The sequence below is a fragment of the Etheostoma spectabile genome, chromosome 23 (genome assembly GCF_008692095.1).
Source record: "Etheostoma spectabile isolate EspeVRDwgs_2016 chromosome 23, UIUC_Espe_1.0, whole genome shotgun sequence".
Taxonomy (NCBI): domain Eukaryota; kingdom Metazoa; phylum Chordata; class Actinopteri; order Perciformes; family Percidae; genus Etheostoma; species Etheostoma spectabile.
Genome location: NC_045755.1, coordinates 20660916 through 20684368, shown reverse-complemented (window position 1 = coordinate 20684368; position 23453 = coordinate 20660916). Strand labels below are relative to the sequence as shown.

Below are 23453 nucleotides of genomic sequence, written 5' to 3'. Positions count from 1 at the left end.
TACACTGTGTTCTGAGCAGTTTGTTACAGAAATGCTATTTACATTCCCAAGACCATCCCGAACCCAAACTCTGTTCTGCTGAACCATGGCAACCCCAGCTGATTCCCGACCGGAGGGATTTTTGCAGTTCCTAGAACATAACCTTCCTAGAACCCCTTTCTTCTTGTGTTGCGACTGATCTAATTTGGGGATTATTAAGTTCCTCTGGCCACAGTTCCTGGAACTCTTTCAGCTCCTACCTCAGGGAAGGGTCGTCTCCCTTTTCCGCATAGTGGTGGTTAGACGGCTGGGTTATAATAACAAAAGGTCAGTTCCTATGGCCAGCACAAATGCAAATGGAAAAAAAAAGGTTTTTTGGGGAGAAGTAGTGAAATCCTTTTGAAGGGCGGTTCCCAAAACTTTTTTCCTTAATTACCGGGGGAGAGAGGTCCCTGATCAGGGTCAAATAACCCCACCTAATTTCCACCAGTTTCGGAAGGGGTGGGGGGACATAGGTTCCCTTAAAATTATGGTGTTTTCCAGATGTGGAAGGCGATCCGACTCCTCCCGCCCCGGCGATTTTCCCAAACCTCCGGAGAGATAGCAGAGTTTTATTTTGCAGAGCGGAGAACTGCGAAAATTTAGATACACGGCGAAGTGATGAAAAATGCAAGCACAAAAACAAAGTTAAAAATTTGGTTAATTTTTTAAAAGAAAAAGCGTGCTCACACGGTTTTCCGCACTCCACCTTTAAAAACAGCAGAAAGAGTTGTTTTTCTATTTCCTTGGAGAAAAAAAAATGTTTTGGTTTTGTGGTTCTATTTTAAGTGATCTTGTGAGATTTGGGGGGCCTCGATACTCAGCTGTCATTGGCCGCGCCATTCCCAAAAAAATTTGGACCCTGGGGGAAAATTTTGGGGGACGCTTTGAAATACGGAGGCAAAAACGCAGCGGAGCCCACCCCCCCCAGCCGTTTCGGGAAAAAATTTGGGGGTTAGGTTTGGGGGGTTGTGAAACGGGTTTGGGTTTGTTGGGGTTAACAATAAATTCATTTTTCCCCAAGGTGTTTTTATTAGCAACCCAGATATGTGCAGGGCATTTGGTAACCTTAGAAGGTTTCATTTTTTGCCAAAGGGTAACCATTGCACAAAAAAGCAGGGGGCTAAAAAATGCCCGTAGCTGACTCCATTAACCCCCTAATGGCCCCGCACCAAAAAGTCGATTCGACACCTTATTAACCCAATGGACAAATTAAACGCAGATTTTCCCCGTCCAGAAAAGTGAAAAAAAAAAGAAGGGGTGTTCTGGAAGGGAAAAAATAGTTGTGTCAGGTTTGTGCGTTAGTAGGGCCGGAAATTTGGTTTTAAAATTTTTGTGATTTTTTATTCCATGCGTGCCCAGGTTGTCAAAAAATTAGAGATCTTGGGGTTTTAGGATTTTGATTGAAGGTTTCTTTCAAAAAGCTGAAAACAGGGTTGAAAAAATTTATAAGGGTTTAGAAGAATTTCCCGATTAAAAAATGGAACCCAAACACTGAAATTGGGAATTTTAAAAAAACATCATTTATTGCAAACCTAAATACCAGGATTCAGAACTGAGCCCCCCAAAGAGGTTTTTAAACCCCAAAAACCCAGGTGTGTAATAAGAGCGTAATAAAACTGCAGAGAATTAAAAACCCAAAGAGTGTAAATCAGCCCTGGGAAAAGAGAAAATGTTAAGAAAAACTCCCCCCGGAGGGAGGGGCCGTAGGAAAGCTCCCCTCTCTTTACCCTGATTGACAGCAGAAAGTGATACTAAAAAGCAAAAAAGGCTGACATTTGGGGGGATAAATTTTAAAACTCAGCCCGGGGCAGGTTGCTTTGGGAATTTGGCCCCCGCCAGTTTGCCCGTGATTGAGCTTTTCTGAGGGGGGAGCGCAAAAACTGGGGTCAGAGAGGACTTTTCCAGCAACAGAAAGCCCCCTGGATTAAGTGGCGGGGGCGGGAGGGGCAAATTGCTTTTAAAATCCCCTGGGTCTTTAAAACGGGAAAAGTAAAAGGGAAAACGCTGTGACTCCCAGGTGTTGTGGGGATTGGGGGCTTGGTTTTGATTTCCATTAAAAATTTGAAAAAAAAAATTTAAACGGGCCCCCAGCCTTATACAACCAGGTTTAAAAGATCATTTTCCTGGGGGGGTTTACAATAAACCCCCGTTTAAAATTGGGTTCCCCCCTCGCTCGGGCTCTTATGGACATTTATTTTCATCCCGGGGATTTTGCGCATGGTTGTGCGGAGGGTGGGGGGGGTGTCTATGAAACAGCCATTTTTTTTGCGTCCCGGTTTTGTATTTTAAACCCCCAAAAAAAGGGAAAACAACCTAGACTTTATATTTTTCCCAATTTTGTTTTTGGTTTAGTTGGGGTTTTCAGATGTTTATGTTTCAGAGTGCACTGGAAGGCTGCTTCATTTCACCGGAGAGAGAGAAAGAAAAGAGAGGAGCGAGACACAGCGAGTGCTTTATTGTTGCAGGTAAAAAGTCTGGCAAAACTTTCTCGTGGCAGCGATAGAAGCAGTGATGTTACCGTTTCCTGTACGGGACTCTCACACCGTCTCAAACCACTCAGACAAGTCTGATCTCCGTCACGTGACCGGCAACGGCAGCGTGACGAGGGGTTATGTTTATCAAAAAGATGAGTCTGTCTCAAGTTTTTGCCTTTTTGCTGCGTCTTTTTAGTGTCCCCTCTGTGGCGACCCGCAGATTGAATGGAAAGATCTGATTCTTAGCGGCCAACACAGGCTGTCTGAACGTGGCCCTATGCACAACAGACACGTCACAGGACAGGCCGATTCTCTGTTACAAATGCGTTTCCTGACCTAATAACTGCAGAGAAAGCACAATTCATTAAGTTGAATGTAATGAGTTTAGGAGGTTTGAGGTATGACAGGCGGAGGACTCCAATGGGATGCCTGTGTCGCCCTGTTTGACAAGTGACATTTGCAGGTACATTTACATGCTGCAGCTGAGCAGCTAATCAGCTATCCAGCATGCAACCTGACATTAGTAGTGCACCCTTACCAGTGAAGGTTTGTTTGGGTCAACAAGCTAAGATGCGGGACAAGATGTGTGCTCATGTTTGTAAGTTAGATAAGGAGGACTCTTTTGGAAACACCAACGCTAATGTGGTTGCTGTTTAAAGTCTTCAAGACAAGATTTCATGAGTTCATTCATGCATGGAAGGCAATGTGTGACATTTGCTTAAGTATTAGAAAGTGATGCATTTCACTCAGTCAGACAGGGACAGTGATTCTGCAGACAAGGGATCTCCCTCAGCCCCGTCACACTTCAAACTGACCAGGAAGTGTGTGCTAAGGGTCTTCACCTTCACAGCCACTCCTGTGCTTCCACTTAAGATTGGTACTTCATGCAATGGGGAATGGGAACATGTCTTAATGCCAGACAGCCACTATCGGTTGAAACCATAAAGAACAAGAATGATTTTATGTTTTAAGACACAAACCTAAATCCAGTGCTCCTTTTAAAAGCAAAACCAGTTTCCGTAACCTTTAAAGTTGTAGCAGATGCCCCCTGTTGGCCCCCTGACAGGCAAAGGTGAGGAGTCCGAGAGGGTGGAGATGATCTGTGTAGACCCCCTGCATGCATCGGACCATCCACAGCAGCAGGTTCAAAGAGCAGGAAGTGCCAATCACTCCTCTCTGTGTCCAGGCCTTTCAGCTTCCCTTGTCAAAGAGCACCTCTGCTCTACTACAAAGTTACTGGGCTGGACCAGGTGAGGCAGCAAAGATTGATCTACAAAGGGTCCTGTTCCCCCTGATGTGTCCGGGGCCAGAGGGATACCAGAGGCAGGGGGCGGCTGCTGTGGCACAATGAGCCTCGGGTTGGAGAGTCTACGGGCTTCTTTGGACGTCAGAGTCCAGTGGAACTGGAATTCTTTTTTAAGATATTGATGATAAAAGCTACTAACTTCATATAGAGAAATAACTCAGACTACATTCTTCAACAACTGATCGTTCATAAATCCATCTATTGTAGGGCTGTAAAGATGAACCAATTTGACGTGTGTGTGTGTCTTTTTTCCTTACTTAAGAAATCCTCTACAAAATGTGGGCCTGACATCTTTACATTGCATTTGCAGTCAGGAAAGTAGGATGCAATAGTGCTGTAACATCTAGGCAATGTATCACTTAGTTCACAGAAAATTAGCTTTTTTACCCAATATACACAGTATATGTATGTATGTAAGTATGTATGTATGTATGTATATATATAATCTAATATCAGATAATTTTCTGTGGACTAAGTGATACATTGCCTAGATGTTACAGCACTAAGGAGACAACAAACACATATTTGATACATGTGTTTAGGAGCATGTACAAAGGAAACATTCAATCATTTCTGTTTCTCTTTAAGTTGGTTTTAAATGTTAACGCTTCATTTAATGAGGTAGTGGTTAGTGTGACTGACCTGACACCTGAGAAAACAACAGACAAATTCGTAACACAATTAGGTGCAAGAGTCAGGGACATAAAGGGACAGAGTTGGAAAAAACTATGTGAAACAAGACTGAAAATATGAGACATCTTTGTTTTAAATTGAAGGAGGAGGCAGGCGGCCTCCCAGGGAAACAGGCTGCCTGTCTGCTGTATGTATCGATGTCCCATTGATTCAGCCTTTGTGTCTCACAATCGCCCCCCCTCATCTCCTACAGAGCTACTTAATATGTTTGAGGGGCTCCGGCGCTTCTCATCTGTAAAAGGCAGAGCGCTTTTCTTTTACCCACATTAGAGGTGGTGTTGGTGGGGAGGAAGGAGAACGGGTCGGCGTGGGGTTGCGGGGCGGGGTGCTGCTGCTGCTCTGAAGTCTGCCTGGGGGGACCCGAGCTTTATTAGCTGGAAAGGAAGCCGGCAGAGTTGCGAGGGCCTGAGAACTTGGATGAGAGGAAGCTTTTGAAACTTCCCACATCGGCATTAGAGAGATGAGCTGCTATTCAGCGCTCGCTCCCAGCCTACACCAACACACAGAAAAAAGCCTGCATATCCAAGCAAAAAATACACTTGTGGATGCGCACACACACACACACACACACACACACACACACACACACACACACCCACACCACCACACACACACCACACCACACACACACAACACACCACACACAACAACACACACACACAAACCACCACACACACACACACCACAACTTGGCTTCCTTTTACTGAGGTCAACAAGATGAGGGGGTCTAATGGTCCTGGGGGAGATTGGCAGGGCGAGTGGAGCAACGAGGAGGCCAGACAAACAACAGGAGGGGGAGTGGCAGGAAGAAAAGGGCCAGCGCTCCACAAGTATAGAACCACATTGGAAGAGGAGAATAAACAAGAGGGAAGGAAGGATGAAGGGCAAACAGTTAGCAATGCTCCATTAATATAGTGTGATGTTTCCTGCAGAAAGTCCAATTAATTCTATTGATTAAAGCAATCCATGTCTCCACACTTAACTAATTTCCCTTTAGTTCATCTATCCTTCTCCTGCATCCCGCTCCACCCCGATGTGTTCCAAAGGACATGGAGCAATTGATGCAGAAATAGGTGGAGAGGATGTGGTTCTTAGGGGGGAATGAAAGGAATATGTGATCACAGGCACTAACCTGCAGCCAACACCTTTGTCTTTCGCCCTTTCAGCAGTTTCTGCACCCGGCAAAGCTGCAGGTGGTTCTCATGGCAGCGGGCGTTGTCCTGGATACGCTGGGATACGTCGCACACTGCACTCACTGCCCCTTTCAGGAAACACACACACAAACGTTTGTTTTACTGTACATGTGAGGACATTCCAAGATGAAATCCTTCATGAGTAATAATATAATATATCTGGGTTAGGGCTGGGTACTACCGTTCAATACCAATACTGATACCAATTAACATACAGTAGGCACACAACACACACACACACACACACACACACACACACACACACACACACACACTATACATTTAATGAAATATAGTGCAAACAGTGCACACTGAAAAACAACCTAACCTTTTAGGAAGGCTATAAAACGTTTGTTTGTTTCTTTAAAATGATTTCCTTTAACTTTGTGGTCAGTGAGAAAGCTTAGACTTACTGAATGCATCTGCCAGACTGGTAACCTATCCTAATATTTTCTTCACTCTGTCAGGAAACAACAACCAATAGCGGCTAAGACCATACTATTTGACAATATACAGTTTCTTGTTGGTTTCTCCAAATACCGGAGTAAAAATATTATGCACCACATAATAAAATGAACCTTGAGGACTCGCAGAAACATGTATTTACCACTTTAAAAAAAATGTATGTTGGGACGTGAGGATGTTGGCATCAATATCGCCGCTTCACAATCAGCAAAATGATTGTTTTTGTTTTCTAGTAAATGAAGTACCTTGAGGGGGCGCTAGTGGGCAGTGTATGGAGTAAGACGTCTCTGCGAGACAACCTCTCTGTTCAGTTTATATCAGTTTAGATTTGCCGTCTTTAACCAAGTTTGATCGAAAATATCACCCCAGTTTTGTTTCTATGTCCCTGCGTGACCGTTTAAGACCAAGGAATGTCGACTATCGCTACCTCGTGTCCTCGCAAACTATTGGTAACAACTTCAATTTGAGAAACTCCGTTAGGATCCTGAATCAGATAAGAAGCGTCTGCAAGCTGCCGTACACACTCCCATATGCCATAACCATTTATCCTTACTATCCCAGGCGGATAGGGTGTTTGTAGACTGGAGAAGAGAGGACTTGTTGCGCTCGGAGACCTACATGCATACAAACATTTTACCTCATTTGGTCAGCTGGCAACAAAATTTAATTGACCTTATTCTCATAATTTTCAATACCTTCAAATCAGGCACTTTGTTAAAAGGTGTTTTCCAAACTTTGAAACCATGCTATCAAGTTGCCCATTCTATGATCTCATGCATCCTCCAGGCACCTAATATCTTGCTCTGTGTCCTTGTTTGCCACCTCCGCATCCACTCACTCATCTCAGAGATGCTTGGTCTAACAAGCTGGAGCTTGAGGTGTCTGACAATACCTGGAATAAAGCTGTTCATCGATTGCATTATTCTAAGCTAAAGCTGCATATAATCTATCCATTACTTTCTTCACTGTGTGATCGATGCGGAGGTGCAGAGGGTTCGTTATCGCATCTTTTTTGTTTATGTCCTTCAATTGCATAAGTTTTGGTGTGATGTATTTCAGTGGCATAGTCTGGTCTCTAACTTGGACATTGCCCTTTGGACACTCGCCTGAGATACAACAAGCACTAATGCTTGGCATGGTTACCGCAAAGAAAATGATTCTCCTGGACTGGAAATCCCCCACTACCCCTTGCTTTCAAAAATGGCTGGGATTATCCAGATGGAAAGGATACGCTTCCACAACTCTAAAACACAAAACTGCTTTCTGAGCATCTGGGGACCATTCATGGACTATCTTGAAAACATGTAATTCTTTTCTGTAGGCTGACTGTAACTGTATTGCAACTTGTGTTTCCAAAACACCTGGTCACGTCGATAACCGCAATATTACATTCATCCAAGACACGCTTTTAATTTCGCTGGCAGCTCTGTTGTTTGTTGCTATTCATTTTTTCTTCTTCTTCTTCTTCTCTGTTGTGCTTTGTTTACATAAAACCTAAAAGATTTAAAAATAAAATAATCAACAACAAAAAAAAGAAATGGAGTATCTTGAGTTTTTTTGAGTAGGTGTTGGTCATTCTCAACATATTTCTATCCCCTACGTTGACTTACCAATTCTTGATTCTGTGCTGGTCTACCTCTCTGCACTGCCAAAAATGGTGCTCTAAAATATTCCTCACTGCAACTTCTCAACGTCATCTGCTACGTCGCTCAAGATTGCAATAGCCAACGTAAAATTAAAATAAAAGCATTGTCCCGTTGTCGGCTTCAGCTAAGGAAAAAATAGTTTGACACATCAGATAACTTTCCGCAACGATTGCAGGCTCTTTGGTGGAGCTGCTGCTGCTGCTGTGCTGCTGCTGCTGCTGCTGCTGCTGCTGCTGCTACTACTACTACTACTACTACTACTACTACTACTACTACTACTACTACTACTATACTGAGTGACATGAATCAGAGGCACAAAAAACATTGACAGTGGTGAGTGGTCATTATGTGTACAAATACGCGACCCGTGCCTTGCGTGTAACACCACCCCCCAATAAAAAACTTTGCATTATTTATGAGAGCCTCATTTTCAGGTCAGAAGAGCCAGATTTCCGGAAGAATCACACACCTGAACTGTACCTTGAATTGTCAAGTATTTTATAATAATACATTTTCATAAAAATAACAACTTAATAATTAGTTAACCAAAAGCAGATACTCCTGTTAGATGACATTACCTCTAAACAATTTCAATATATTTTCTAATAAACGTACTAATATCTGAGACTCGGCCATTATTGTTATAGAATGCAAGGTTAGCCTGATTCTTTTGGATATAAAACGTCATCACCTCATCATTTGATCATTTAGGCATTTGTGTGAAATATAATACAGTTATGTGTTGTGTGAGGTCACAGTGACCTTTGACCAGTTCATCCAGTCCAAATGAGAGATTCCTTTCAGGGGGACCAACAATATTGCATTCACAAGAATTGTACGACGAACCTAAAGCCTCCGACCACGGCTGTAAGCTGCTAAATAAACGGTTGTGGGCTACCGCTGATGGATTCCAAGTCAAATTCCGATTCCGCCAATTATCATATGTCGGCCTATATTCACATTTTTCTTTATATACTAACAAATGTGGTAATACGCCAAAGTCAAATTCTACACAGGTACAGAGACATGGACCACTGAAGCAGTTGGAATCTTTTTAAGGGGCACACTTAGCATCGCAGCCTGACATTGCTTGATTTCATCGGCAAGCTCTTGCAGAGAACTTTGCTGTGCAAATTAAAATCTCCAAACAGTCCTGATTGTGCCTGATGGGCTGCTGAGTGGCTCAGGCTGGGCTGTGTGCTGGCTTTGAATGTGTGTGTACTTGGGACGTCTAAGCACCACCATATTAATTAGAGTGATGCTGGTCTCCACCACAGCGGCCCTTGTAGCCCGTAATCCATTGCCCTTTTGCAAATCAGCTGAGCTGTCAGTCTGTATTTGTGTGAAAAAAAACAGCAGCACCAAATAGGCACAGATCATTTGGTTAAATCAACTATTCCCACAACATCAAATAATCATCACCTCAGCTCCTGTACAACACCCTGCTGGATGGGTGGGTGGGTGGATGGATGGATGGATGGATGGATGGATGGATGGACGGACGGATGCAGGAATGGATAGATGGATGCATGGATGGATGTATGAATGAATGATGGATGAGCACTGATGGATGGTTGGATGGATGAATTGATGATGTATTGATGGATGGAGGCATGACGCAAGAATAATGGACGGATGGATGGATGAATGCATGGACGGATGGAGGATGAATGCATGGATGGGTGGGTATGCACACAACACACACACACACACACACACACACCACACACACACCACACACACACACACACCACACACACACACACACACACACACCACACACACACACACACACCACACACACACAACACAACACACCAACACACCACACACACACGTTCAGAATACTTAAACCGGTCTGATCTGATTATATTACTTAAATGTTGATTAAATATGCATCTGAAACCTTGAATAACTGCTGTAGCCTTTTTACTCTGACACATCTTGTTTGTAATAAGTTAATTAAGTATTAAGCCTAACTAATTGATATGTTACAGACAATAGATCTGATAATTGATCAGTGTTTCCCATACATAGGTTATAGTTGGAAGCCCCGCCCAGATAGATGGATACCCGCCCAGGTAAATAAAACACATTTTTTCCAATCCTCACTGTAATTTTACAGTATACAGACTAGCAGCACCTTAGCCACCTCGTCTCGGCTAGTGACGTAGAAAGCCGTGCAGATTTTGAACAGCTCACCCGGAGACTGAAGACAGAGGACATTCAGAAACCGTATCTCACTCAAAACAGCATGGATAGTTATTTTTCCAAGTTTGATTGCGTGTGGAAGCATCAGAGACACAAACAATTTTTTTTCATAATATGGGCACTTTAAGGCTTAAGCATGGAATAACTACAAAATAAATACTTCAGTAGACAAAACATTTCAGACAAACCCAGATTTAATTAAATTTATATCTTTTTAAATCACGCATGGAAATGTACATAAAAAAATGGTTTCATCGATGATCGATTTAGAACCAAATTGTTGTATTAATTTATATTATGGAGATCCTTTTTTTTTGTTGAAGGGGAACTCTATTCTTAGGACACATTTGTTTCTACTGAGTTGTATTAATGTTGTATTAACGGTTTGTTTAAATTCTGCATTAGCAAAACCCCCCCAAAAAATTATAAAATGATAAATCTTAAACAAGTGACTTTGCGCATTGACAAATGAAAAGGTAAATGTACTTGTCCAAAAGACAAGTGCCTCAAAAAGTGAGTGTCAAGCCATGCACTCTGTCTCTCTCTGGAGTTGGTGTTGGAGTGAAGCGTCCTCCATCACAGAGGATCTTTGGCTGAGTGCAGACAGACAACATCCAGGTTCATGGCCTGTTGTCAAGTTCCTCACTGAAGGAACTTTACCCACCTTACCTTTACTTGCAGCAACAAGTAAAGGTTTTTCTTTTCCATATTCAGAACTATGAACACAGGTGAGCCAGTTTTGAAAATGTACTGAGGAACAATGCCCGGCCCTACTCAGTCAACAGAATATCTTAAGTGTTTTATTTTCATCAATCAAACTGTGCATGGTACATAGGACTGTGCATGGGGCTGTCCCCAAATATGTGGTCAATTATTTTAACAGGGAGAGAGATGTTCACAGCTACTCCACAAGGGGCAGCTCTGCTGATTTTCTACCACCACAATGGAAATAAGCCCCAGGGCTTTCTTGTGTCATCCTGACTTTTTTTCCTGTATCGTATCTTATAACGAAAGGTCAAATAAAATCAATCAATCCAGAATGGACTGACTATATAATGCCACAGCTACAGCATCTGCATGTAAAGAACTCTTTCACAAACTTTTTTGTACAAAGCTATGAAATCTTACCAGAACAAATAGGCAAATCATCAAAATAGACGGAAGCATCCAATTACTGTGTGCAGCCGTAATAATTGCTGTAAACATCTCGAACTACATCATTAACGCATCCAAAATAACAACAAACAGCTGGATTCTAATTTCAACCTCAACTTTCCTGCTTTTGTTCTGAGTGCTGGAACTCAGCAGATGAACTTGATCCTCAGGGCGACTTGTCTTCACTAAAATAATCACAGCCTAATTGGCTCGCTTAACTTCACAACAATTACAATGTAAACCAAACAAGGCATCCGTGTAGACTTTTTCCCTTTGTTGTACGTGCTTGGAATATTTTCCCCATCGCCTGCTTTAGAAAAACAACACTCCTAATTACAGCATTCTTGAGCGAGGTTCTGGCCGAGGCATTAATAATACATCTAGCCCATTAGACATTCTGAAGACATCTTCCACTTCGTACAGCTCTTTATTCCATTTATTCACTATTTAGAGTGTGTTTGACCACGGCATGAGGCTCACTCTCATTGTTAAATCTCTGACAGAGTTTGGGAGTTGCGTCAGGTCAGACGTAGTTATGGTTACTGCAGTCGAGTCAGGCATTAGGGTGTCGTATTAAAGCTGGGCTGATGAAAACTCCTGAAGCACTGCAATTACAACAATTAAATCCAGCCTGAATGCACTGCGAGGGGAGAAGGGGCGCTTGGGGGAATAAAAGAAAAGAAACAAAGACGAGAAAGAGCAAACTGACACAGAGCAGCACAACAAGAGAAAACAACAACAACAACAAAGCCTCTGGGATTCAATCTGCTAGTTGGCGTAATCAGATACAATGTGATTTGTCTGGAATTTCTTTTTTAAATAATTCCCTTACAATACAACCAGGATGACAATAGGAAGAGACAACAGACACACACACACACAATATACACGGGCCGCGCACACAAACATATTCGCTTGATATATATTCTATAGTATCTATATATATATCTAATTATATAATTATATCTTATATATATAATATCTACAATAAATACATACATACATACACATACAACACACACACAACAACCACCACACACACACACACACACACACACAACACACACACACACACACACACACACACACACACACACACACACACACACACACACCACACACAACACACACACACCACACACACACACAACACACACACACACACACACACACCACACACACACACCAAAGTGGGTTCGAAAGTTTGGGCATCCCAGGTAAAGTTTTTATTATTGTGCACAAAGAAGCCAAGAAAGATGGAAAAATCTCCAAAGGGCATCAATGACAGATTAGACATTTGTATTATAGTCACTAAAAGTTAGATTTTATTTCCATCATTTACACTTCAAAATAACGAAAAAAAAAATAAAAAAAATGTCTTTTGCAAAAGTTTGGGCACCCTGCAGAGTTTCCCCCCTTTGGAAAGCTGAGACCTGACAGGGTCATGGATTGTTCTCAATCGTCGTCGGGAAAGACCAGGTGATGTCATCTTTAGGTTTTAAATGCCCTGACTCATCTCACCTTGCACCAACAATCAGAGTTAATGCAGAGTTAATACCTTGTGGCGTCTGAAAACCCTTTGCTATCTTCTTTTAGCCTTCTCCTGCTTTGAGAGCGTAAACTATTTTCAGCTTCAGTTTTGTAGACAACTGCTTAGAGAAGCCATGGTGCTGATTGTTGGGCAAGGTGAGATTAATCAGGGCATTTAAAACCTAAAGATTGACATCACCTGGTCTTTCCAGATGATGATTGAGAACAATCCATGACACTCTCAGATCTCAGCTTTCCAAAGGGGCCAGTACAAGGTATTAACTCTGCAGGGAGCCCAAACTTTTGCAGATGCCATTTTTTTGTTTTCTGTTATTTTGAAAGTGTAAATGATGGATATAAAATCTAACTTTTTGTGACATATTATATGAATGTCTAATCTGTCATTTGATGCCTTTTGGGGATTTTCCAATCTTTTCTTGGCTTCTTTATGCACATTAATACAAATTTTTACCTGGGTCCCCAAACTTTCGAACCCCACTGTGTGTGTACACATACACACACACACACACACACACACACACACACACACACACACACACACACACACACACACACACACACACACACACACACAGAGTTTAAAAAAGGATCTCTAATGAGAAGAGGCGATGGTGGAGCACATTTAGATATGTACCTTCATCTCAGAGTCAGAGGCTGTTTTAATTTGTAAGCAAAGGCAGCACACACTAGCAATGAGATTTTAATTGATACACATAAATAATTCCTTGTGTACGTTCGCACTTGAGTCGGATTCTGTGTTTATTTGACGATTGAAATTAGTCATTATCGGGAGTTGTGTTGATGTTGAAGATTTTATTTATTAATATAGCTCCCGCTTAATATCCTCTGATCCGCTCCCAGTTAATCATGTCAAAATCCTCATCAAACTAGAACTCACACGCATATTGAGCTTTGCCTCGCTTTCATTTCTCTACTAGCCAAGCGCTGCTGTGACAATAACAACAAATGAGGAATGAAAGAGAAAAAGAGCCCTTTCTTTTGTTGCTCAAATGAAGATAATGAGGGCCGTCTTTCACCATGACAAAGTCTGACTGCTGACAATCAAAGTCTTCACAGGTTGCTTTATTTTGCTTTCCCTGCTGGCAGAGGACTGGCCTTCCAGTCTATAATTGTACAACTATGCCAAACTCTCCTGTGCTCCAAACTGCTTGTCACAGGTTGGAAGAGTTCCACTCTGTGACAAGTGGTGCAAGGTACATCAGCACACCCCATCACTTGTTGTTGGGTTGCCGTCACTGACAAACCACAACAATTCTGACAACAGCATTGCCCTTGGCTTCAAGTGTGCTAATTTGAACGTGCAGCTCCAAACACATTGCTCCACATTGCTATGAAAGCACTTAGGGTTAATCTGCAGATGTTTGTAAAATGAGTTTTTATCCCTATCAGTAAAGACACTTACTTGAAAGCTGCTGAAACTCTGGGTTGTCTGGACTCGTGTTGGCAGTCAGGTCCTGTAGGAAATGCTTGTACCTTTGAGAAAACAGAAAAAAACAACAGGTCACTGTGTGATCATTGCCTTATAATATCACGGGAAAAAGTGAGTGTGATTGAGACGTGCTTTTCATTTCCATCTGACGTTACTCATGTAGAGCCACAGCCACTGGTGAACAGTACATCACTTGTCCTGTCACTGCCGACGGACTGCAGAAAAACTACAATGGGGCTTCATAAAATGCCCCTCAGAGGAATCTAACTGTACACAAAACTAGGCATGGGCCGGTTACCGGTTTCAAGGTATACTGTGGTTTGAAAAAGTCACCAATTCATCACCACTAAACTTTTCTGTCTTTTCCATTCTGTCTTTTTTTAGTCTTCAAGGACAGAAAGTGCAGTTTAGTAATCTTTCTCCCTGCCAGTGTGCAATGTGTTTCAAAATAAAATACATTGTGTTCAATGAGAACAGAGACATTTAAAAAAGAAAAGAAAAAAAAAACACATTTTAAAGATACAACTGCAATACCGTGAAACTATTTTTGCTAAAGAGCATCATACCATCAAAATCTTACACCAGCCCGTTCCTACACACAGCCTGAGTTAAAGGACAATTCTGACGCAAAAATAAACCTAGGGGTTAGTCGAACGACAAATGCCGTGCTGGAGATGCATGGCCCTCGACTGGTCAGCACTGTTTCCCCAAGATGGCGCCTGCCTGTATAGGTTAACGGTACTGTCTTTTTTTTAATAAACTATCTGTACACTTACAAAGTTCTCAATGCCTCGATTTGCACGTGAGACCCTCATTATGCTACAGTGGAAGTGGGGTGCTATTTTGAGTCCAGTGGCCAGATAATTAGCATTACAAGCTAATTAGGGGTTTGCGCTACAGCTGGTCACATTGGAAGACCATTTAACCATATCCCAGAGAACGGTGGACTTGGTACCCATGAGTTATTAACCCCTAGGTTCATAACGGAATTGTCCGTTAAGCTCCTGATTAATGCAGATGGAGACAACAGGTTTGGCCTTGAAGTGTTAATGGTGAAAGCCTGTGACAGATACAGCTGGAAAAGAAAACAAATGACTCACTGACTATTACTGCATTCAGAAGTTACAAACAATAAGTGAATCGAGACCTGAGATAAACCATTAAAGCAGTGTGTTTAGATGAACAGTGTTTGGCTTCCCTCAGTGGCGCCTAGGGAAGGAGCCGCTAACAAGCTCTTTGGTAAAACCAGCTCAGTGAGTGAAGGACCAGTTGAGCTGGACTCTCGGGAGGCGGTGACCAAACAGAGAATAAAAATAGACCCTAGATTACCTGCAGCTACTGGCCTACACAAGGCAGAGTCTTCTGGGCGTTGAGTTGAATGAATATGTCATTAGCTATAGCTGCATTTAGTAGAAGCTGTAAGATGCTGGCTGTTAACTACACAGGACTGTTAGCCTTCACGTCAGTCATGCAAGAGAGCAACATTCTGAATATTAAAAATTAGTAGTACTACTGTTGGGTACTTTTCACTTTTTTCCCAGTATCCTATTTCTGATTTATCCTATTTACTTAGAACATTTTGTTATTTATATAGAACATTTTACACGCCACACAAAATAAAACCCCTCCCTTTCCCCTTCTAAACTTGTCCATACAAAATATCTAATAATTAATAATTTCTTACACTGCATTGTATCTTGAATATGTATCTTATTCTATTTTAGCCTCTTTTTAAACTGCTCTTATGTTTTATGTAAAATGTTTTGAATTGCCTTGTTGCTAAAAATGTGCTTTAGGAATAACATTGCCTTGCCCTAAAACCTGTGGTGTGTGTGTGTGTGTGTGTGTGTGTGTGTGTGTGTGTGTGTGTGTGTGTGTGTGTGTGTGTGTTTGCACTTCGGAGCTACGCCGGAATGACGTTTGATTTAACGTGACTTGGTTTTCGGTAGTATATGATTCAGTCTGTACCCAAAGAAGTACAGAGTTCAGTACCCAACACTATGTAGTACATGCATTGAGGCATTTTTGTTTTTAAATTATTGAAAAAACAATTCTGAATCTGATGGTTGGGCATGGACAGATCCAGGCCTATCTGTAGATCACCTCAGTCTTCCACTGAGCTAAAATGGAAGCACCACTTGTCTTTCAGTTGAATTAAAAGGTATTCATTTGAAAGATTCTGTTATTCTATAGTATTGAAGACAAAACACACACAAAAACAAATATCTGAACGATTAATTATCTACAAAGTCAAATATTCGGTTTCCAGTCTTACTTTGTATTATATGTCCTAGTTAAGAGCACAGTAAGACACAGTACGCATAGCGAGGAAATCCCAATGGCAGACAGCAAAGTCCATTCAGTAAGTATCAGTGGGTGGTGGGGGTCACCTCGCTGGACGGGGCTCTATGGCACAGCAGCCCCATGGGACGCCATCTTCAGCATCAAATCTGACTAGCTTGTTGTTACACAGAACAGAAGATCAAGAAAAAGGGTGGTCTTAATTTTGCATAATATGTCATCTTTACACAAACAATAGAGAAAATGCAACCAATCTATGGTGAAACTAAGTAATGTGTTGCTCCAATTTCTGTTTCCATCTAAGGTAAAAAAGTTGTGATGAGTGTCAGCTTCCTCAGAAATCTTTATCCTTTTTACTAGGATGATGTGACCTTCAAGTGCATTGACACTTGCCATTGATTTGTACTGTGTGTGTGTCTGCCTCTGCAGCCCTCTCTGTGTAGTCTCGGCTTTTTTTTTTTTTTTTTAGAGACATAGTGGTGCCACTGAGAGAGGCTATTAGTGATGCTAGCAGTCTGTACACCACTGCTACTGGTCCATGTGGTGGCATTAGTGGAATAAGACATGTGTTAGAGAGTGGGACAGTGTTTGTAAGAACACAATGGTGATTTTGCAAGCTGCACCCGGAAACTTGCCTCATTAGACTGGAATTCTGTAACATGACTGCTTTACTAGCTCTCACAATTTTTATGGTTGTGAAATATTTGGGTAAATAATACAGGTCCCAGAGAAGAAGACTGGAGTAGCGTATGACATCATCATGGCATCACATGTGACAGCTCTGGGAAACACTCCATCACTAAAACAGCAAGACAAGAGAGAGTGAATGAACAGCAGAAACAGACAACAGCAGGACTAACCCACTCAGTGTCCACTGGGGAGGTCAAAGGACAGCGAGCAGGAATACGTGGACGGCCGTGGAAAGATCAAGGAGGACATTGATATTTGACCCCAGAGACCATCTTCTTACAGAGACAGAGGTTACTATTCCTTGCCATATACGACTACATGAACAAGTTTCATACTAAGCTCATGTGATAACAACTAACCAATCTCCATGACAACTGAGCAACTCTATCCGCTGAAGAAAGCCATGAGGTGTCATTCAAAGCTTGTCCTGAAACTATCCTGGTTGTGTGTGTGTGTCTTGCATTATCATGAAGTACGGAACAGCAGGTTAGCACGGCGGAGGGTCTGTGGGTGGTGGAGGAGGAGGAAGAGGAGGGGGGCATTGCTCTTGTAGTCGATTACTCATTGGAAATGAAACAGAAGCCAAACAAGATCCAATTTACTCTCTTTCAATTAAGAGATGCATAAAAAGAGAAATAATTTCACGTCTTTTTCTTCTTGTCTCATCGTGTAATAACAAATACATTTCAGGCATTATTAGTTCTTATTGAGGAGTGGAGACAAAAATCTAATTAAAGCAGCTGTGGAACAAAAAGGGAACACACTAATGAGCATTATTACGGCACATTTCAACTAATGTAAACAGAACTCTCTCGTTCAGCTGCCCTGTCCCGCTCATTAGCAGCAAAGCAAAGAAAAGATAATGAGACAATAACGTAATCTGAAGCATATTTATGACAGTTCAGATATTCTAATGAAGAATGCAACTTCAGAAGGGCATGTGCTGGTGGAGGGGTGTGCCTGCTGCAGCAGGAGCTGCTAATTCCTTTATTATATGCAGATGATATGCAGGCTTTTTTCTCACTCTCTCCTGGCAGACATGTCAGGTCATTTGGCCATTTGCGCACGCGTCAGTAAAGAAAAGAGATGGAGGAAGTATCTGTCTAATTATTGTGCTTCTCATACATGCATTAAGGATTCAAATTGGTAATTAAGAGACAAGATGCACCGGCAGGCTTCTGCATGGGTTAGTGAACATGGCATGGGCTTGTGGGTAATTACCCAACTTTAATAGCTTAAAAGGAAAGGAAAGAACATTCGTGGTAAATACAGAAGACTGGAGATATTCCACTGTCCAAACTTGAGCAATTAAAATGTATTATGAAGTAAAGAGTGTCTTATCCTTCTCTGAAAGGGCGACTAATGGGTTTTACTGTAACTCAAAGAGAAAGTAAATGTAGACATTAGAAAACACTTTTCAGTCATACTCCAGAATGACTGGAGCTTTTATTACTGGGTGCTGCTGCACGAGTCAACTTAAATCGGTGGAAAAATTAGTCAGACAGTTTTTATGTTAATACATTGCAGGGAAGAAGTTAGTGCTGCCTCATGAATCTTAATGATTGGCATCATCAGTCGAGAAGCCCCCAATTCAAAATGTTTTTCCCCACTGTGTCATTGTTCACAGACCAACATAGGCATACAGGATGGCAGGTTAGGAATTCTTACAAACCCAGCCTTGACTGGAAATCAGGGAAGCGTTACTTACTATCCACTGAGTCACAGCTGCCCCAACCTGACCAATATTATGGAAGACACTCACTCAGGGCATTTGCATAGAGTTTAAATAAACAATCATACATCACGTATAATTAAGCACCACCCAGGAAGCAGCGGACACCGGGAGATGGCTAAAAATACTGTCCATCTCCGGGATGTCAACGCTGTCTCCGCAAAAAAAAAATGGAGGGACTGAGCAGACTGGCTTTCGTTGATGTTAGTTAGCTAACAAAGTAAACTTTCTAATTCCACCCCAAGCTGGTTACAGATGTAATGAGCCAAACAAGTTGTCAGTCATCTGTTCTTTCCTACGCGGTGACAAATGTGTGTAAATTAAACATTAAATTGTACATTTTCTTCTATATAGTGGCCATTTGGGGTAACGTTGACAACCGGAAGACAACAAAAAGTCTCAGAACTTAATTGAGGCACTTTGATTCACTGCAAGCCTCACTTCAAACTTGACAATGAACTGTAGGGTCAACTAACAGACAATGTAACAAATGATTAACAGAAATACAACTCAATGAGTTTAGACCAGGGAGAGGAGCCACTTAAGAAAGGCTCCGTCTTTCAGATTTCTTTCAAAAGAAATGAATTAATGCTCTGACCTTGTGTTGGAGACCCTTACCGTGTTTAGCTGATGGAACTACCTGAGGACCTAACGTTGACCATTTGAAATCCTACCTTGACAATTGAAAAGACAAAAACAAGCAATGTCAATACAGCACACAGCTACACACTCCTCAATGCTTAGCAAGTATGACAATGACCCAGAGACTTTTGGAGTTGTACGGCCTTTACACAGAGCATGCTCAGTCTCTACAGCGAGCCAACCACTGGGACATTCCCTTGTTATACTAAATAGTGCTCAGCTTATAGCTAATATATCCCTAGGCCTCCAAGTGCTGCCATCTTCACGAGAGCTGCTCCTCTATTATTGACACAAACACAGCCAATCCAGGCGGAGAGGGCTGCTATTCACTGCCACAATCAGCTCAAGACCCCATCACTGTCATAATGGAGATCTCAGTGGGGAGGACGGAGATGACGCCCAGCCGCTCATGAATGCACACAGTAACATGCATCATTTTATTCCTACCCAGCAGACATTAGTTCCCACCCGTGCCCTGCTCGCCATCCATCATTCCTTGATGGTGATAAGTGTACTAAGCTAATATTCCTGCCTATTCCCACCACGGAGCGCCTTAGCAAAACCGCCATCCACGAGAGGTGTATTCCTGCCACAATCCATCAAACCCCTCACTTCATGAGTCTCATGGGACGACAGACGTAACCAGCTGCTGATGGGAAGTGCACAAAAAGGCAATGATAGGCTTCTCCAGAGCAAATAGTTGCCACACTGTGTGTGTCATGAGTGAATACAACATGTCGTCTACAACTCACTAAGGGGGAGGTGGCGGGAGTGAGTTACTAGCCTGCGCAATATATAATTTTGTATCTCCTGCGATTTCAACTGGGCATACACACACCAAAGGTGTGAAACATGGGAAGGCATAGAAAAAGATGGCGAAAGGTCATTCAGAGAATGTGCCCTAATGATTATTATTCATAGTCAGATACAACAGTGTACGCAACCTACTAGGGGCAGTGTGGGTGGTTTGTAGTATTTATTTTTTTATCAATTTATACAACTCAAAACCAGCCACCAAACGGCTGCTTATGATTTATAGGGATGCAAAGCCTTATTTAATACATAATATATATACAATATAGCCTAGTCTTTTCTTAATTGTTTCTTCCTTCAGTGATAATTTTTGTATTGTTGTAATATGTTGCCTATTCTTTTAAATTATATTCTAAATATAAATTCTTTAATCTATTTATACCTATGCATGCAGCTACAACTGCATGCTATTGCACAAGCTCTGTCAGTGATGGAAGCCACTGGTGTGTTGGCACCTTTGGAGTTGCCTACTGGGAGATATTACAACTCTCAGAACTTGATTTCTCAAACTATAAATTACAATAAGTAGAGTGACAAAATGGCACGAATGTGGCACATGACAACGCAATGGCGGCAAATCATTGGTATCATTCCCAGTCAGTGCGGACACACTTTGATGTCAGGACTAGTGGGCTATTTCCTAGCATTGATGTGCACCAAGGCTCCTGAAAAGAAGCATCTTTATCACATTTGCTTCCTGGATTGGCACATCCCAGCTAGTGTGTGGCAATGACCCAGACAAATACACAAATCCAGATATTCTTTGATGGTATGAGCTTTACAGAGCCCGACCCATTTTCAATCTTGTCTGTTTGCCTTTGCTGTGTTAGCTGGCAAAGATGCCTCCCTAATTTTCCTCACAGCATTTCAGAAATAAAACCCCAGAGTTAAATGTCCTGTACGTGTTCACACGTACATCTTGGCTGATAAGATAAGAATCTTTTTTCTCATTGCATGCAATACCTTGCACCTTTACATTAAAATGATTCCTATGAGGTTGGCACAATGCGGTATCCAGATTTTGAATATAATATTGATATTGAGTATTGGATGGTGCTCGGTCAACCTGTGTTGATGAATCGTATTGTCAGGAAAGAAAAGTTTGGATTTGTGCATTCTTAGTCTTACTTTGCCACACCTTCCTCCACTGCACTGCAAAGCAGGGTGTGGCTACTCCACACATCATTCTGGGATGGGAGAAAAGCGTGCTCTGGTTTATTGCCATTTCTTTAAACCAACCCTAATCGTCTTGGGCGGTGCTAAGTGCAGGACGAGCTGCGGTGCCTCTGCTAAATAGTCTCAGGATGGCATTTGTTCTGGTGGAACATGTGTACACTCCGATGTAGTTTTAGTTTTAGAAAACTCAGATTGGACAGATAGTTTAGCTAGCTCTCTGGAATCACCCTGCAGAAATCTAAGGACCAGGTAACTATAGTCCTCAGAAATCCACCAGAGGTTAGAACGCCAACACAAAGAAAGAGGAAGGGGACAGACATCCGGCCAAAAAAAAGGGACATCCGGGGGAATTTCCGGAGGCACCAGCGCAATCCTGGAAGTGGAACGTCAAGGACATACTGTAGACTAGTGCATCCCTCTCTCTATTCAAAGCTTGGAAAGCGCATCCCAGAGTACCACACAAATCCTGAGGTGTGGGACCAATGAGAAACAAAGGGAAGGTGATTTCTTTGTTGTAGAGGAGAAAGTGAACATAAATGAGATACAGCAAAGTGTCTCAGATGTTAAGGTGAAGGGTTAGCTGATCTCAGAGACAACTTCTCTCTTCCATGATGGATGGATGGAACACAGAGTGCTCGCCTGTACATCTGGAGAGATGAGAACGTGAGACATAAAAAGGGCCTAATTAAGATACAAGCAAGCAGCTTGATAAACCTCTGTCAGATATCTGCTGCATAGGAAAGGACGTTTCTGCCCATTTCTCCTCGTTCCACTAATTAACAAGCAAGATCAGGACCGCATGAAATTACAGCCAACAAAAACTCGTGCCTAAGAAAAGACATTTTGACAGTTTCTGGACAGTCTGAGTACTTACATGGTGCTACGTCAAATAATAATAATTACATCTGTCACGGAGACTAGACATTGTGCAGTGCAGCGGGTGACTGGTGAATGAAAAACAACTAAACAGCAAAAACAGAAGTCAAGCATGAGATGTCTGACCCTTCTCCAGCAGTGCTCTCCACGGTGGAACCACCACAAAAACTGAGATATTTTATAGAACTTTAGCATCAATTATAAAGAGACAACCGAAGATGTGAAGGAAGTTAAACAGAGTTTCTGCAGATTTTACCAAGTCAGTTGTAAGACTTTGAAGTCTTTTAAAAGACCACTATGAATGAAATGTAACCTTATAAGGTGTTAGGGTCATGTTTGACCCACTTTCAAGTTCAGACATGTAAAAAGTACTATTCTTCTATACCTCTTATGATGGGAACAAGAATTCATGATATCCTTACAAACAGCTATTTTAACGCAAGAAAAAATGTTAGTAAAAAAAGTAACATGCGTGGTGTTACGGGCCAAATGTGACCCGGCAGAGAACAAATGTCTGTTGCGTAAGTTGTGGGTGGCTCTGTGGATTAAATTTGGCGAATCCTGCGGTGTTTCATCCGCCATCTTGCGTTGCTTAGCTTCCCACGTGATCTCATCACCTCACCCTCTTGCGCAACACACACACACACCACCACACACACCACCACACCACACACACCCACCACACCACACACACACACACACACACGTGTTAAATGTGAATATGTTCTAGTTTCTTCTCTCCTCTGGGACAGTAAACTGAATATCTTTGACTTGTGGACAAAACGAGACACTTCATCTTGGGCTTTGGGAAACACTGATCCACATTTTTACATCTGGCGTGCATGCGTGTGTGTAATTGAGTAAAAATAAAGTACAGTGAGATGATTTGAACCAATAATGAAGCTCACACACACACGTTTGCTTTGTTTGAAGAACAACTGATTGGCAATTAATAATTTAGAAGTTAAATTAATTCTATTATACTTTAAAGGGGTGATAGAATGCAAAACCGATTTTACCTTGTCATAGGTGAATAACGACAGTTCAGTGGGTAAATA

The 23453-nt window shown here is 42.0% G+C and overlaps 1 protein-coding gene across 3 annotated transcripts in view; it reads right to left on the bottom strand.

Annotated features, from left to right (window-relative positions):
- Positions 1–23453, bottom strand: part of arhgef39 (Rho guanine nucleotide exchange factor (GEF) 39) — a 63991-nt gene that overhangs the window by 17864 nt on the left and 22674 nt on the right. For all 3 annotated transcript variants that reach the window (XM_032505384.1, XM_032505383.1, XM_032505385.1), the window contains 2 exons: positions 14139–14209; positions 5627–5755 (listed from right to left, as the gene is read on the bottom strand). In XM_032505384.1, coding sequence (XP_032361275.1) covers positions 5627–5755; positions 14139–14209 — 200 coding nt within the window. The remainder of the gene's footprint in view (positions 1–5626; positions 5756–14138; positions 14210–23453) is intronic.